The following is a 13,691-nucleotide window of genomic DNA, read 5'->3' as shown; positions in this document are numbered from 1 at the left end:
AATTGTCTCTCTGCCCTAACAATGGGATTCGTTGTCCACAAAGCGGCACAGTGTGCTGTTTAGATCCCACCTATCCTTTCTTTGGATTGGTGGATATCTCATTATTTTAATACTTGTTTGAATATTCGATGAGGGTTGTTGACGTTAATCGTCTGTATTCAATGGAGAGCTGCTATGCTACGAGCCTCATATCATGAATATGCATAGCTATAGAGACAACTCCGATATAAATTGTTTAAAAAATATTTTTAAAAGTTGCGTGGGTGTCAGGTGTCCTACTTATATAAGTGCACTCGTAACAACCTAAGAATTACGAAACTTATATTAAATCAACTAAACATCACGTAGCAAATAAGCCATTAACCAAATTCGACAATCTCATTGACATCCATACAAAAACTCCCCACTTGGTGGGCAAAAATGCCACCTGATGGACCGAGGCAGATTTTCCTCCGAGTTAAGCCTCTCTCTTTACCTCTTACACTCTGCTTGTAGTATTTTAGAAGCGATCATAGGGCGAAGAGTCCATGTCGTATTTGTAATTGCATGAAATGCTTCATACCTGCTTGCCTAGCCTACGATAATTGATAATAGTGCTTCTTATTCTAGTATCATCATGTCTCATTACGAAGCAGTAAAGGTCCATGGTTATGATGAATTTTGCAAAGCAGTGTCTGAGAGGAAAGGAAAGGACATTTGCATATTTCTCTGGTGATAAAAGACGCTCAAGGGTTGAGCTGGTGTCCAGATTGTGTGAAAGGTAACAGAAGTATTGTTTTATGGCTATACATTGGTGTACCAGACATGTATAGCAGTTGGCTTTCTTTCCCAGCTGTCTGTCACAGTGTGTCAGTCTCTGCTACATTATGGTTGGCAATTCATGGTAGCCAAGCCAACTAATCTCTGTAAAGTGTTTACAGGGGGTGCTTGTTTTGTGCAATATTTTCTGTATTTTTATATATTGTACTGTACTATTGTGTAATTTATGGTGTGCATAAATCAAAGCCACACACATTTGCCATCTTTCTTCTCCTCCTTCCCCTCCAGCTGAGCCAGTTGTTAGAGGAGAGATGTCCCACCTTCCTGAGGGCTCAGTCTTCTTCTACTGTCAGGTTGGAGAGAGGCCATAGTATGTAGGCTACTAAACTTTTTCTTCATATTCACTGGTGATGATAGCAGAATGATAGTGTTGTGCAATCCACAGGCGATAGAAAATAAGTATTCTTCTTACCCTCTGACCGTAGATTGCTTTGTATGTTTCTATTTTTAGTTTGGTCAGGGTGTGATGTGGGTGGGTATTCTATGTTTTGTTCTATGTTTGTATTTCTATGTGTTTGGTATGGTTCCCAATCAGAGGCAGCTGTCAATCGTTGTCTCTGATTGAGAACCATACTTAGGCAGCCTGGTTTCGCCCTTGAGTTGTGGGTAGTTATTTTGTGTGTATCAGCTGACAGAACTGTTTCATACTCGTTATGGCTCGTTATTTTTTTTAGTGTTCCGTTTTGATTAAATTTACAACATGAACACTTACCACGCTGCGCTTTGGTCTACTCCTTCTTCCACTAACGAAAACCGTTACACCCTCAAATGCAGCTAGAAGTTTTGAAGAGCTTAAATACATTGTACAGGTTGTAACATCATGAATTGTTGTCTCTCTTGGACAGCATATTTGAAATGAGCAAAATACACTGAACAATATAAACGCAATATGTAACGTGTTGGTTTCTTGAGCTGAAAAAGGTCCCAGAAATGTTGTGCACAAATTTGTTTACATCCCTGTTGATGAGCATTTTATCCTTTGTCAAGATAATCCATCCACCTGACAGATCCACCTGGCAGGTGTGGCATATCAATAAGCTGATTAAATTAATGATCATTACACAGGTGCAACTTGTGCTGGGGACAATAAAAGGCCACTCTTGGCATGCTGACTGAGGAATGTTCACCAGAGCTGTTGACAGGTAATTTAATGTTAATTTCTCAACCATAAGCCTCCAACATCGTTTTAGAGAATTTGGCAGTACTTCCAACTGGCCTCAAACACAGACCATGTGTATGGCATTGTGTGAGCGGTTAGCTGATGTTGTGAACAGAGTGCCCTATGGGGGTGGTGGGGTTATGGTATGAGCAGGCATAAGTTAAGGACAACACAATTTAATTTTATCGATGGCAAATGGAATGCACAGAGATACCGTGATGAGATCCTGAGGCCCATTCATCCGCTGCCATCACCTCATGTTTCAGCATTATAATTGACGGCCCCATGTTGCAAGGATCTGGGCACAATTCCTGGAAGCTGGAAATTTCCCATTTATTCCATGTCCTGAATACTCACCAGACATGCAGTGGTGGAATAATTACCCAAATGTCATGCATGTCTGGGATGCTCTGGATAGACGTGTACAACAGCGTGTTCCAATATCCAGCAACTTCACACAGGCCTTGAAGAGGAGTGGGACAACATTCCACAGGCCACAATCAACAGCCTGATCAACTCTATGCAAAGGAATTAGTCACGCTGCATGAGGCAAATTGTGGTCACACCAGATACCGACTGGTTTTCTGATCCTTTGTCAAGATAATCCATCCACCTGACAGATCCACCTGGCAGGTGTGGCATATCAATAAGCTGATTAAATTAATGATCATTACACAGGTGCAACTTGTGCTGGGGACAATAAAAGGCCACTCTTGGCATGCTGACTGAGGAATGTTCACCAGAGCTGTTGACAGGTAATTTAATGTTAATTTCTCAACCATAAGCCTCCAACATCGTTTTAGAGAATTTGGCAGTACTTCCAACTGGCCTCAAACACAGACCATGTGTATGGCATTGTGTGAGCGGTTAGCTGATGTTGTGAACAGAGTGCCCTATGGGGGTGGTGGGGTTATGGTATGAGCAGGCATAAGTTAAGGACAACACAATTTAATTTTATCGATGGCAAATGGAATGCACAGAGATACCGTGATGAGATCCTGAGGCCCATTCATCCGCTGCCATCACCTCATGTTTCAGCATTATAATTGACGGCCCCATGTTGCAAGGATCTGGGCACAATTCCTGGAAGCTGGAAATTTCCCATTTATTCCATGTCCTGAATACTCACCAGACATGCAGTGGTGGAATAATTACCCAAATGTCATGCATGTCTGGGATGCTCTGGATAGACGTGTACAACAGCGTGTTCCAATATCCAGCAACTTCACACAGGCCTTGAAGAGGAGTGGGACAACATTCCACAGGCCACAATCAACAGCCTGATCAACTCTATGCAAAGGAATTAGTCACGCTGCATGAGGCAAATTGTGGTCACACCAGATACCGACTGGTTTTCTGATCCACGTCCCTACCTTTCAAGGCATCTTGGAACCAGATGTATATCTGTATTCCCAGTTGTGTGAAATCCATAGATTAGGGCCTAATGAATTTCCTTTTATGAACTCAGTTAAATCTTTTTAAATTATTGCATGTTGCATTTATGTTTAGTGTGTATATATACAATGCACAAAATTATACATTTGACCTAAATGTCTTTGACTTTTGGATTTATCTTAATATACAATGGGGAGAATAAGTATTTGATACACTGCCGATTTTGCAGGTTTCCCTACTTACAAAGCATGTAGATGTCTATTTTTTTTTTAATCATAGGTACACTTCAACTGTGAGACTGAATCTAAAACAAATCCAGAAAATCACGCAATTTAATTACTTAAAAATCATACATTTTATTGTATGACACAAGTATTTGATACATCAGAAAAGCAGAACCTAATATTTGGTACAGAAACCTTTGTTTGCAATTAGAGACCATACGTTTCCTGTAGTTCTTGACCAGGTTTGCACACTGCAGCAGGGATTTTGGCCCACTCCTCCATACAGACCTTCTCCAGATCCTTCAGGTTTCGGGGCTGTCGCTGGGCAATACGGACTTTAAACTCCCTCCAAAGATTTTCTATTGGGTTCAAGTCTGGAGACTGGCTAGGCCACTCCAGGACCTTGAGATGCTTCTTACGGAGCCACTCCTTAGTTGCCCTGGCTGTGTGTTTCGGGTCGTTGTCATGCTGGAAGACCCAGCCACGACCCATCAATGCTCTTACTGAGGGAAGGAGGTTGTTGGCCAAGATCTCACGATACATGGCCCCATCCATCCTCCCCTAAAGACGGTGCAGTCGTCCTGTCCCCTTTTCAGAAAAGCATCCCCAAAGAATGATGTTTCCACCTCCATGCTTCACGGTTGGGATGGTGTTTTTGGGGTTGTACTCATCCTTCTTCTTCCTCCAAACACGGCGAGTGGAGTTTAGACTAAAAAGCTCTATTTTTGTCTCATCAGACCACATGACCTTCTCCCATTCCTCCACTGGATCATCCAGATGGTCATTGGCAAACTTCAGATGGGCCTGGACATGCGCTGGCTTGAGCAGGGGGACCTTGCATGCGCTGCAGGATTTTAATCCATGACGGCGTAGTGTGTTACTAATGGTTTTCTTTGAGACTGTGGTCCCAGCTCTCTTCAGGTCATTGACCAGGTCCTGCCATGTAGTTCTGGCCTGATCTCTCACCTTCCTCATGATCATTGATGCCCCACGAGGTGAGATCTTGCATGGAGCCTCAGACCGAGGGTGATTGAACGTCATCTTGAATTTCTTCCATTTTCTAATAATTGCGCCAACAGTTGTTGCCTTCTCACCAAACTGCTTGCCTATTGTCCTGTAGCCCATCCCAACCTTGTGCAGGTCTACAATTTTATCCCTGATGTCCTTACACAGCTCTCTGGTCTTTGCCATTGTGTAGAGGTTGGAGTCTGTTTGATTAAGTGTGTGGACAGGTGTCTTTTATACAGGTAACGAGTTCAAACAGGTGCCGTTAATACAGGTAATGAGTGGAGAACAGGAGGGCTTCTTAAAGAAAAACGAACAGGTCTGTGAGAGCCGTAATTCTTACTGGTTGGTAGGTGATCAAATACTTATGTCATGCAATAAAATGCTAATTAATTACTTAAAAATCATACATTGTGATTTTCTGGATTTTTGTTTTAGATTCCGTCTCTCACAGTTGAAGTGTACATATGATAAAAATGACAGAACTCTACATGCTTTGTAAGTAGGAAAACTTCCAAAATCATCAGTGTATCAAATACTTGTTCTCCCCACTGTACCTTTTCATCTTCGACCAGTTGGAAGGATCCCAATAATGAATTCAAGAAGACTCTGAAGCTCAGTGGAGTTCCCACTCTGATCCAATATGGCACGGTGAGCATAAGTGCATGGCAAGATGACAAAGAAGGAGAGTTTCTGTTATCAATTTTAAAAGTGTGGCATTTTCTTTTGGATTTTGTGGTAACACTCAATGGGTCCCAAAAGCGTTTTATTATAATTTTATAGATAGTCAATCTGTAAAAAATTAATAAAATAAAAACACATTCGTGTTAACACATTAGTGAGGTTGTTATTAACCATTTATAAATTCTTAATGAAATATACCTTCAGGGAAAGGGTTACCAAAACATGCTAAGTTCTGTAAGTCGCTCTGGATAAGAGCGTCTGCTAAATGACTTAAATGTTAAATGTAAATGTTTCTTTTCTTCCATCTAATTCAGCCTCAGAAGCTGGTTGAGGAGGAGTGCTTCAAAGCTGACCTGGTGAGGATGATGTTCACTGAGGACTAGAGGGCTACAGAGGACCACACTCGCCCTGCACTTGGTCATCTTCCATTTCCCCCTCTCCTGAGATCCAGTCCCAGCCCAATCACCTTTTCACTACACTTGATTGAATTGATTGTTTCTTTGGAATTCAAATACACACTCCTCTCCCTGCGAGGTAGTGTCAATCAGTGAATGTGTTGCTATTCTTACATGGAAATAAAAAGCAACTGTAACATAACCAGAGGCCTTGGTAGAGCTAGCTGACTGCTTTTAGAACTTGATGTTTAATTTAGTAAATTAAATAGACAAGTTATAATAACAGCCCACTTTTGACAAATAAATTAGATTCCCATAAGTGGTAGGCAGCCTACTCCTAGAATGTGTTGGGCCAGACAAATTGTGTCAAATGAACTGAATCTCATCAATTGATGATTCTTGTTTCTTACTTACGGCAGTAATCTATAGAGTGAGGATATAAACTGAAGCATTACCTGGTATACTGTGATTGTTATAGTGTATAACTTAGTCAAATGAAAAGAAATGATGGCTGGATGAAAACATTTTAATGTGTGAAAAGAAGTTTGTCTATAGTGCAGTTCACTTTGTGAGAAGCTAGGTGGCTCCCTCAGCTTGTCTAAATATGTTAGGCCTAATATGTCTTATAATAAAACATTTTTAAAAATCTGAAATGATAGAAATATACATTTTAACTTTTTATGCGAAATTACAAATTAGAACATATAATTGGCACATTTGATATGTCTTTGTAAACCGAGAAAAAAAAGTAAGCTCCTTATAGGCTCATGAAGAAGAAAAAAGTAACCTATCCCTAGTGCTGTCATATGGGTTTATTGTACACATAGGCCTAAACATGTCATGTGTCTACCATGTAGGCCTAAACATGCTCAATGCTGACAACAATCAGTCATTGAATAGTGAACTTAATCAAGTAGTGTTATTAAATACCAGACCAAACAAAGGTGGTCTAAATGTTTTATATTACATACATCAATAATATTATATTGACTCAACATCGCCATTTTATAACTAGGTATCATGAAATAGTTGCTTGCTTTGAAGTGATGAGCGCAACCACAATAAGAGTATAAGTGGAGCGCATTCCTGCACACCGCACATTGGAGCGGCTGAGCTGAGAAGCGGAAAAGGGTATCTGTCGTCGTGCACACATTTGAGCATAGGCTATACCACGAATTGGGGCTCTCCAAGGAAGCTAAATTGGAGGACGAGGGCGTGTTTGTTTTTACTGAGCCTTTCAGTTTTCATTTTCTGCAGTCTTGGTAAGAGAACGGAATATATTAGGGTCTGTTTCAAGGACTCGAGCAGAGATGTCAGAGTTTCTGGTGAATCTACTCGGGGAGCGGCTCGTCAACAGCGAGACAGCCGAGGTGGATGTACAGGCGCTGGGCAGCAAGCTGTCCCTGGTCGGGCTTTACTTCGGCTGCAGTTTAAACGGCCCCTGTAAGCAGTTCAACGCCAGTCTGTGTGAGTTTTATAGCAAGTTCAAAAAATCATCTGAACATAAAGACACATTGGAAATCGTCTTCGTCTCATCTGATCAGGACCAGAAACATTGGCAAGACTTTTTACAGGAGATGCAATGGCCGGCATTGCCTTTCAAAGATAGACACAAAAAGGTAAGAAGTGACCAATTAATAAAAATGTGAATCTGGAATTGAGTCACGATATTAAAAAAAACATATGTGACAGAAATATATTTAGCCTACCCTGGCCATTTGGCCAATAAACCCTTACTTAATTAAACACTTGGCCCAATTACATAGGCCTACCTTACGGTGCACAGGTATATGCATCTATTTGGGTCATTGGACATAATTGACGGTGGAACCAAAAGGTGATACAGGGTCTAACATATTTTGTTTCTAATGTTGCCAGCTGACCTATTTTTCAGTAGGTAGATTCGTTTGTCTCTCATGTATACATAATATGGTTTACAGAAGGCCCAATGTATTTATTCCAGGTTCCATTGTTTGTATTGGATATAATATATAGCCTATCTATTGTGCACCCCAGTGGCATGTCACAGGTTCTCTACAGCCTATATATCCATATTGAAATAAGAGAATGATACACACACACACACACACCGGTAGTGGGAATAAATGCTAATGTTAAAATGTATTGTTATTCATAGTGGCATTTGTAGAATCCTTTTTAATTCAAACACTCAAGTAACAAAGTACATTGTTTTGGGGCAGGACAATTGACAAAAACATATTGTCAAGATATTGACCAAAACTGGACTTATTGTAGGCCTATAGCAATTAGAAATAGTGACAATGCTGTATAAATATTGATTTAAATATAGTTCAAAAGGTTTTGTTTTAATTGTTTGTTCTATACATGGATACCTAATATCTAAGGTTTATTCTAGCCAAGGTGAAATGATCAATGCTGAAAATTGTTATTGTAAAAATACAAAGGAAAAAGGTATGTGTTTTTGATCAAGTGTTCGTGAAATATGTGAGACTCGATACAATGACCCAGTCTTTAGCTGTTAGGCTGTTGTTCAATTAGTTATTTAATTGCAGGGCCATTATTTAGGATACAGAAGTCAACATCTCACAATAGGCCTACACATTACACAGCTATTGGAAAACACCCATACATTTTGAAAAAGGATAAGGTTTAATCAAATTTCCTATAAATAAACCTGTAGGTGACACTGTCATTAATTTTATTCGCATTATCTGTCCATTTGTTTCATATGAATTTAATGTAATGGTTTCAAAATAGATGGATGTTGAGAAAGATTGAGCTTAATCATCATAACCTTTCACAGAAAAGCTTTTTCTATGTACACTGTCCATTTATTTATTCATTATTTTACCTTGCACACAACAAACTAAATGTCCTTAATGTATCACAATTATTCTGATGTTCTTTTATGTTTAAAAAAAAAACTTTTTATTTAACTAGCCAAATCAGTTAAGACACGTTCTTATTTACAATGACAACCCACTGTTCCTAGGTTAACTGCCTTGTTCAGGGGCAGAACAACAGATTTTTACCTTGTCAGCTTGGGGATTTGATCGGTTACTGGCCCAATGTTCTAACCACTAGGCTACCTGCCGCCCTCTTCCGTGTGTGCAATTTGACAAATTATTACAGTTACTGTCCCATATAATTAATCTAGGCCTATATTGTAAATATGATTACCACAATATCTTCATGTCTGTATTTATTTTCTGGACATGAATTCAATAAACATACAAATAGCATGTGAAAGCCTTTTTAAATGTTTAGGCTGATGTCAGAGTGTTTTGTATAATGTACATTCATGGGTACAGGATTAGAAATAAAGTATACCTAGATGATACCTGCATAATGCTGCAGGTTCACCCACATCAGGATCCATTTTGGGTCCTCCCCACCTCCAGTTTCCTACATACGTCAGCATGTCTGTGTTAAAAACAAATGATGATCCTTAATAACAAATTACAATTAATCCCACTGAGACTGTCTCGGCTAGCCGATGTGTCTCGGCTTGAAGCTGCATGCACATAATCCATATGCTATAAAGAATATCATTGTGTACATTGCAATCGTTAGGGAGAGGAGGGTAGAGGGAGAGAGCCGAGTTAGTGTGAATATAAATCTAATTGTCTGCAGAGAACAGACCTGCGCCATTCTCAGTGCCCTGCTGCTGCTACCCTGTTGGCAGTACAGGACATTAAATCCAGTAATGGCTGGTGAAGACATTATCATGGTCTCTAGGCCCCACAGGATAGGTAGAAAATACAATCTCACAGTGAAGAAAACAAACCAGGAAATCATACCATACTGTTTCTATCTCTTTAAAATAATGGGAGCAGAATATGGTGATAAAGGAGGCTGGCTTTTAGTTGGATGGTAATAATTTCCTTGTCCTAAATTGCCAGGGCAACTCTTTTATTTGGAAATATTCTCTCTGTATTAACATTATATGTATATGTGTATATATACATATGTGTGTGTGTGTGTGTGTGTGTATATATATGTGTACAACTAGGCTAGTAAAAAGGATTTGCAGAAGATATCTGTAAGAATAGTTCTGCATGCACTACTATCAGCCAGTGGAATGATATTTTGTACAATGTGCCATTTTAGGGGATGTTTTTTTAATGTATTTACCTGATCTAGGCCTACCCAGTTTACCTACATACCAGCAAGTAATTACTACATCAACATTTGACCACCTCTTCAATGAAATGGAGACATTTAGGATGATTATCTTTCAACTGTAAGGGTATACGGGACCTTTTAAATGAGCCTTGGCCTCTTGGCTCCACACCATCCAACCCTTCCCCATGTTCATCAAATAGCGTGCTGTATATTTTATGAACTATTTGTGAATTTTCTTAGTGCAGTCTTTTCCTGTAGAACCCTAACCCTCACTTTTAATAGGTGCAGCTTATTTAGATTCAATCAAGGCCCTTTTTAATGTGCTGCAGATGGTTTGTGTTTCACTTCATTATGCAGTCCAGGCGTGAAGGAGGGGAATGATGGATGCATTTGATTTGAGGGCGGGAGGGATGGGAGTTGTTTTGGGCCAGTCTGGGAGGAGCGTATAGCCACATTGCAGCCTTATTGTGTTCTGAATGCTGCTGGTGGAAAATATTCTGCAGCATTAACATTGCCATTGTTCATAATTCGAGTGCGGCCATGACTTGGCTACCTGAGAGTTGTGTACAACTTTGCGTTTAACTCGGACAGTGCCACCAGTATTAATTGCAGAGTAATTGTGACCTTCAGTACAGCAGGGGCCTGAATGAGTGTGTATGTTAGGGGTTTAATTAACCTCTGGCCTGCTCTGTTTTGTATACTGAAGAGTTGCTGTTTCATTGAGCAGTCAGATGTAGGTTACACTACCCTAGTCTTCTGACATGTCCTAAGGCAAGTACATGTTTAGTGTTTACTTAAGGTTTCACGTGGCCTATATATTTCCCCCCTTCAGAATGATTCTTTTGGCATTGACGTGAATGTGATTTCTGCTCCTGTAGCCAGGCTTTATAATGCATTAGATGGCGTTGTAGCCTTGTGGGTTGGCTATGTAGTCTCCGCCTTTGTCTGCTGCACAGATGTGGCCTTATCACCAGGACGGGTATATGAAGCTCCTGGCACCTGATAAGAGAAGCTTTGCTCCAGAGGAGATATCATCTGTATATATGTATCAGCTGCGTCTACATGAGCTGGCTAATTATTTATTACCATTTATATGCTGTTTATTTTCCACTCATTCTTCACATTTTATATTAACAGGATTTTTTAGTTTATTTAAAAAATAAGGTGACAACCTCACCAATATGACTTATCAGTGCTTGTTATCATACACAGTTGTCCAAAGGCATCATCCGTGCCTATATTGCGATCAGAACCCGTTTCCAGTAAATGGGAGGGAAGTAAGACAAGGTAATGCTCTATTCTAACATCAACATGTCTGTGTAGAAGAAACACATTTGAGTCCAGATCTTGCCTGATCATAGCAACCAGTAAGAGAGAGAGAGAGAGAGAGTGTGTGTGTGTGAAAGAGGGGGAGGGAGAGCGATACCTAATTGGTGTATGATGTTGACCTGGTGGAGGGCTACGTTGTGGGTAGTAAGTGGCCCTCTTCCCCCCCTCCTCTCAGGCCTGGCTGGGCTCTGGCTGTAGGCAGGGGAGGCGAGAGAGGCAGCTCTGTTGCTCGACACAGGGCTCATCTCCTGGCACAGCCAGCAATCTCTCTCCATCGCCGCTTTCAGAGCCCCATCACCCATTAGGCCCCTCTCTCCCTCCCGCCGTCCACCCTTCAGTCCACCCCTCATACAGTAGTTTCCCCTCCCTTCTCATTCCCTACACTGCACTTGCTTTCTCTTGTCCTATGTAGTCTATTCTGTTGCTCACAATGCTGGGAATGTTTATTATCTAACTATGCAGAGACGAGATGACATACTGAAGACATCGTCTTACGTCTTTTACAAGTGAGGAGATTTAGTGTTTTGAAAGGACCTTGGGGGCATTAGGTTTGTGACTATTAGGCAGGTTTTCGTTTTGAAGAGTCACATAAGGAGTCTGGCCCACTGCAGTGTCGTGCTCCCCTGGGTCGGAGCCAGCTTCATGAGGACTAGAGCCACCGCTGCTAGGTGCTTCAGAGAGGGGCTAAGGGTGCCTATCATCAGGGTGTCACTGATCTGATGAAAACCGCACCGCGCCATGCTCATCACATATCTCAGCCCTGCGCCTCCTTGTGCCTGCTGCACTCCTTTGATTCCAGCAGGAGCAGCTGGAAAAAGCCTGCTGCCTGCCCTCTTGTCTGCAGGTGATAATGTGCAATTCCTGATCTGTAAACGTCACATTTGTTTGGGGTTGACCTGTGTAGATGCTCTCTCACCTGTCAATTTCACATGTGTGTAAAATAGTTTGGGCTGATATACTGCTGCTGATAAGTGGATAACTAGGTGAACAAACACTGAGCCTTATTACACACAGGGTAAACCCTTTTGATAAACCGTATGGCTCATGCTGAGAGGACATAGTTTAAAGTTATTCCCATCAGTCAGGATGAAAGACTTGGCTAGATAACCCTCTCCTGAAGAGATGGTAAGTAAGACCACCATGATAAGATTGCATACATAAATGATCAAGTCTAGCTATGCAGTGGGGTGACCCCAAGTGCTTAATTTGTAAATCGGGAGGTGCCTGAACAAAAAGGGAGCGTGAAAGGGTGGTAACAGATGGGGCTCTGAGATACCGGATGAACGTATGGGGGGAAACCACTTTCTAATAAAGCATTGCATACATGTCATCGTAGAGGTGCTTGCAGGAGTTGCTTACATGGGATATCTTTTTATAGGCTACGGTCCGAGAAAGATTTGGCCTTTCTATAAACTCATTTCATGCAATTTTCTGTCATTTTACATGACTGGAGACCTTAGCATAATCTTTTTCTAATACCGCACAAATGATCGAAATGACCGGCTACTGATAAGCAGAATCTGAGATCATTAAAAACGACTTTGTTTTGAATCCTTCAATAGATTAAGGCCTAGGTGTGTGGAGACACATGTTTTACAATCTGAGGAGGACATTCTAGTTCTAGAAAAGTTTTCCAGTTTCTATAACTCACTCAATGATGATCGTCTCACGCACCGGAGATGGCCTGTGTGCTCATGCCAAAAGCCTCTCTCGTTTTACTTTGTAAAACAATGCTGTTCACTCAATAGGCCTATTTGGAAGTTGATAGAATATTTTCGAAGCCTCTACAGACAGATTAGACTTCTCTGTTCAGCAGGAGCCATTTGCTTTCCAACCTGTGTTTTCCCCTGATTGTATTTGAGATATTGCAAAAGACCTGTTTTGGCTGCATGCTGTTCACTGACAGATTTGCCGCACATTCAGGACTGTTACACACAATCCACATCTAGGCAATAAAAAAAGAAACTATTGATCCTCTTTGGGTAAATGATAGGCTTATATTCCTGGTGTAGTATTCTGAATTCATTACATTTCTTTCTGAACAGATGGCAGTAATTCTTTAACTTTGGAAAATGTATTTACATTTATCAGGGGTGCTGCAGCGTCCTTCCCACAGCTATGATTCTATCAGGAAATAAATGATGAATTACAATGCTGGAGAGATGGTTGCAGCCTCATGGCTAACAGAGATGATAGAAAGTGAATCTCATTCTAGTTCTGTGAGAGATGCAGGCACGCTTCTCTCTCACCACAGCACCAGCCAATCAAATGTATTTATAAAGCCCATTTTACATCAGCAGATGTCACAAAGTGCTATACAGAAACCCAACCTGAAATGCCAAACAGCAAGCAATACAGATGTAGAAGTATGGTGGCTAGGAAAAACTCCCTAGAAAGGCAAGAACCTAGAGAGGAACCAGGCTCTGAGGGATGGCCAGTCCTTTTCGGGCTGTGCCGGGTGAAGATTTTAAGAGTGCATGGCCATGAAGGCTAGATTGTTCTTCAAGATGTTCAAACATTCATAGATGACCAGCAGGGTCAACTAATAATCCCAGTGGTTGTAGAGGGTGCAAC

General features: G+C 41.0%; 1 protein-coding gene and 1 long non-coding RNA gene across 2 annotated transcripts in view; both read left to right on the top strand.

Moving 5' to 3' along the window:
- Positions 1-247: 247 nt before the first annotated feature.
- LOC115142179 (uncharacterized) lies at positions 248-1,961 on the top strand. Its single transcript, XR_003865477.2, has 3 exons — positions 248-760; positions 1,048-1,129; positions 1,885-1,961. It is a non-coding gene; the product is annotated as an uncharacterized LOC115142179 (long non-coding RNA).
- Positions 1,962-6,771: 4,810 nt separating this feature from the next.
- Positions 6,772-13,691, top strand: part of LOC115141830 (nucleoredoxin-like) — a 56,812-nt gene continuing 49,892 nt past the window's right edge. The window contains exon 1 of the mRNA XM_029681072.2: positions 6,772-7,300. Within this exon, the coding sequence (XP_029536932.1) occupies positions 6,992-7,300 (309 nt within the window). The 5' untranslated portion in view covers positions 6,772-6,991. The remainder of the gene's footprint in view (positions 7,301-13,691) is intronic.

Source organism: Oncorhynchus nerka, linkage group LG14, assembly GCF_034236695.1.
Source record: "Oncorhynchus nerka isolate Pitt River linkage group LG14, Oner_Uvic_2.0, whole genome shotgun sequence".
NCBI classification, from domain to species: domain Eukaryota; kingdom Metazoa; phylum Chordata; class Actinopteri; order Salmoniformes; family Salmonidae; genus Oncorhynchus; species Oncorhynchus nerka.
The sequence above is the reverse complement of the archived record's forward strand: the minus strand, read 5'-3'. Positions and strand labels throughout refer to the sequence as shown.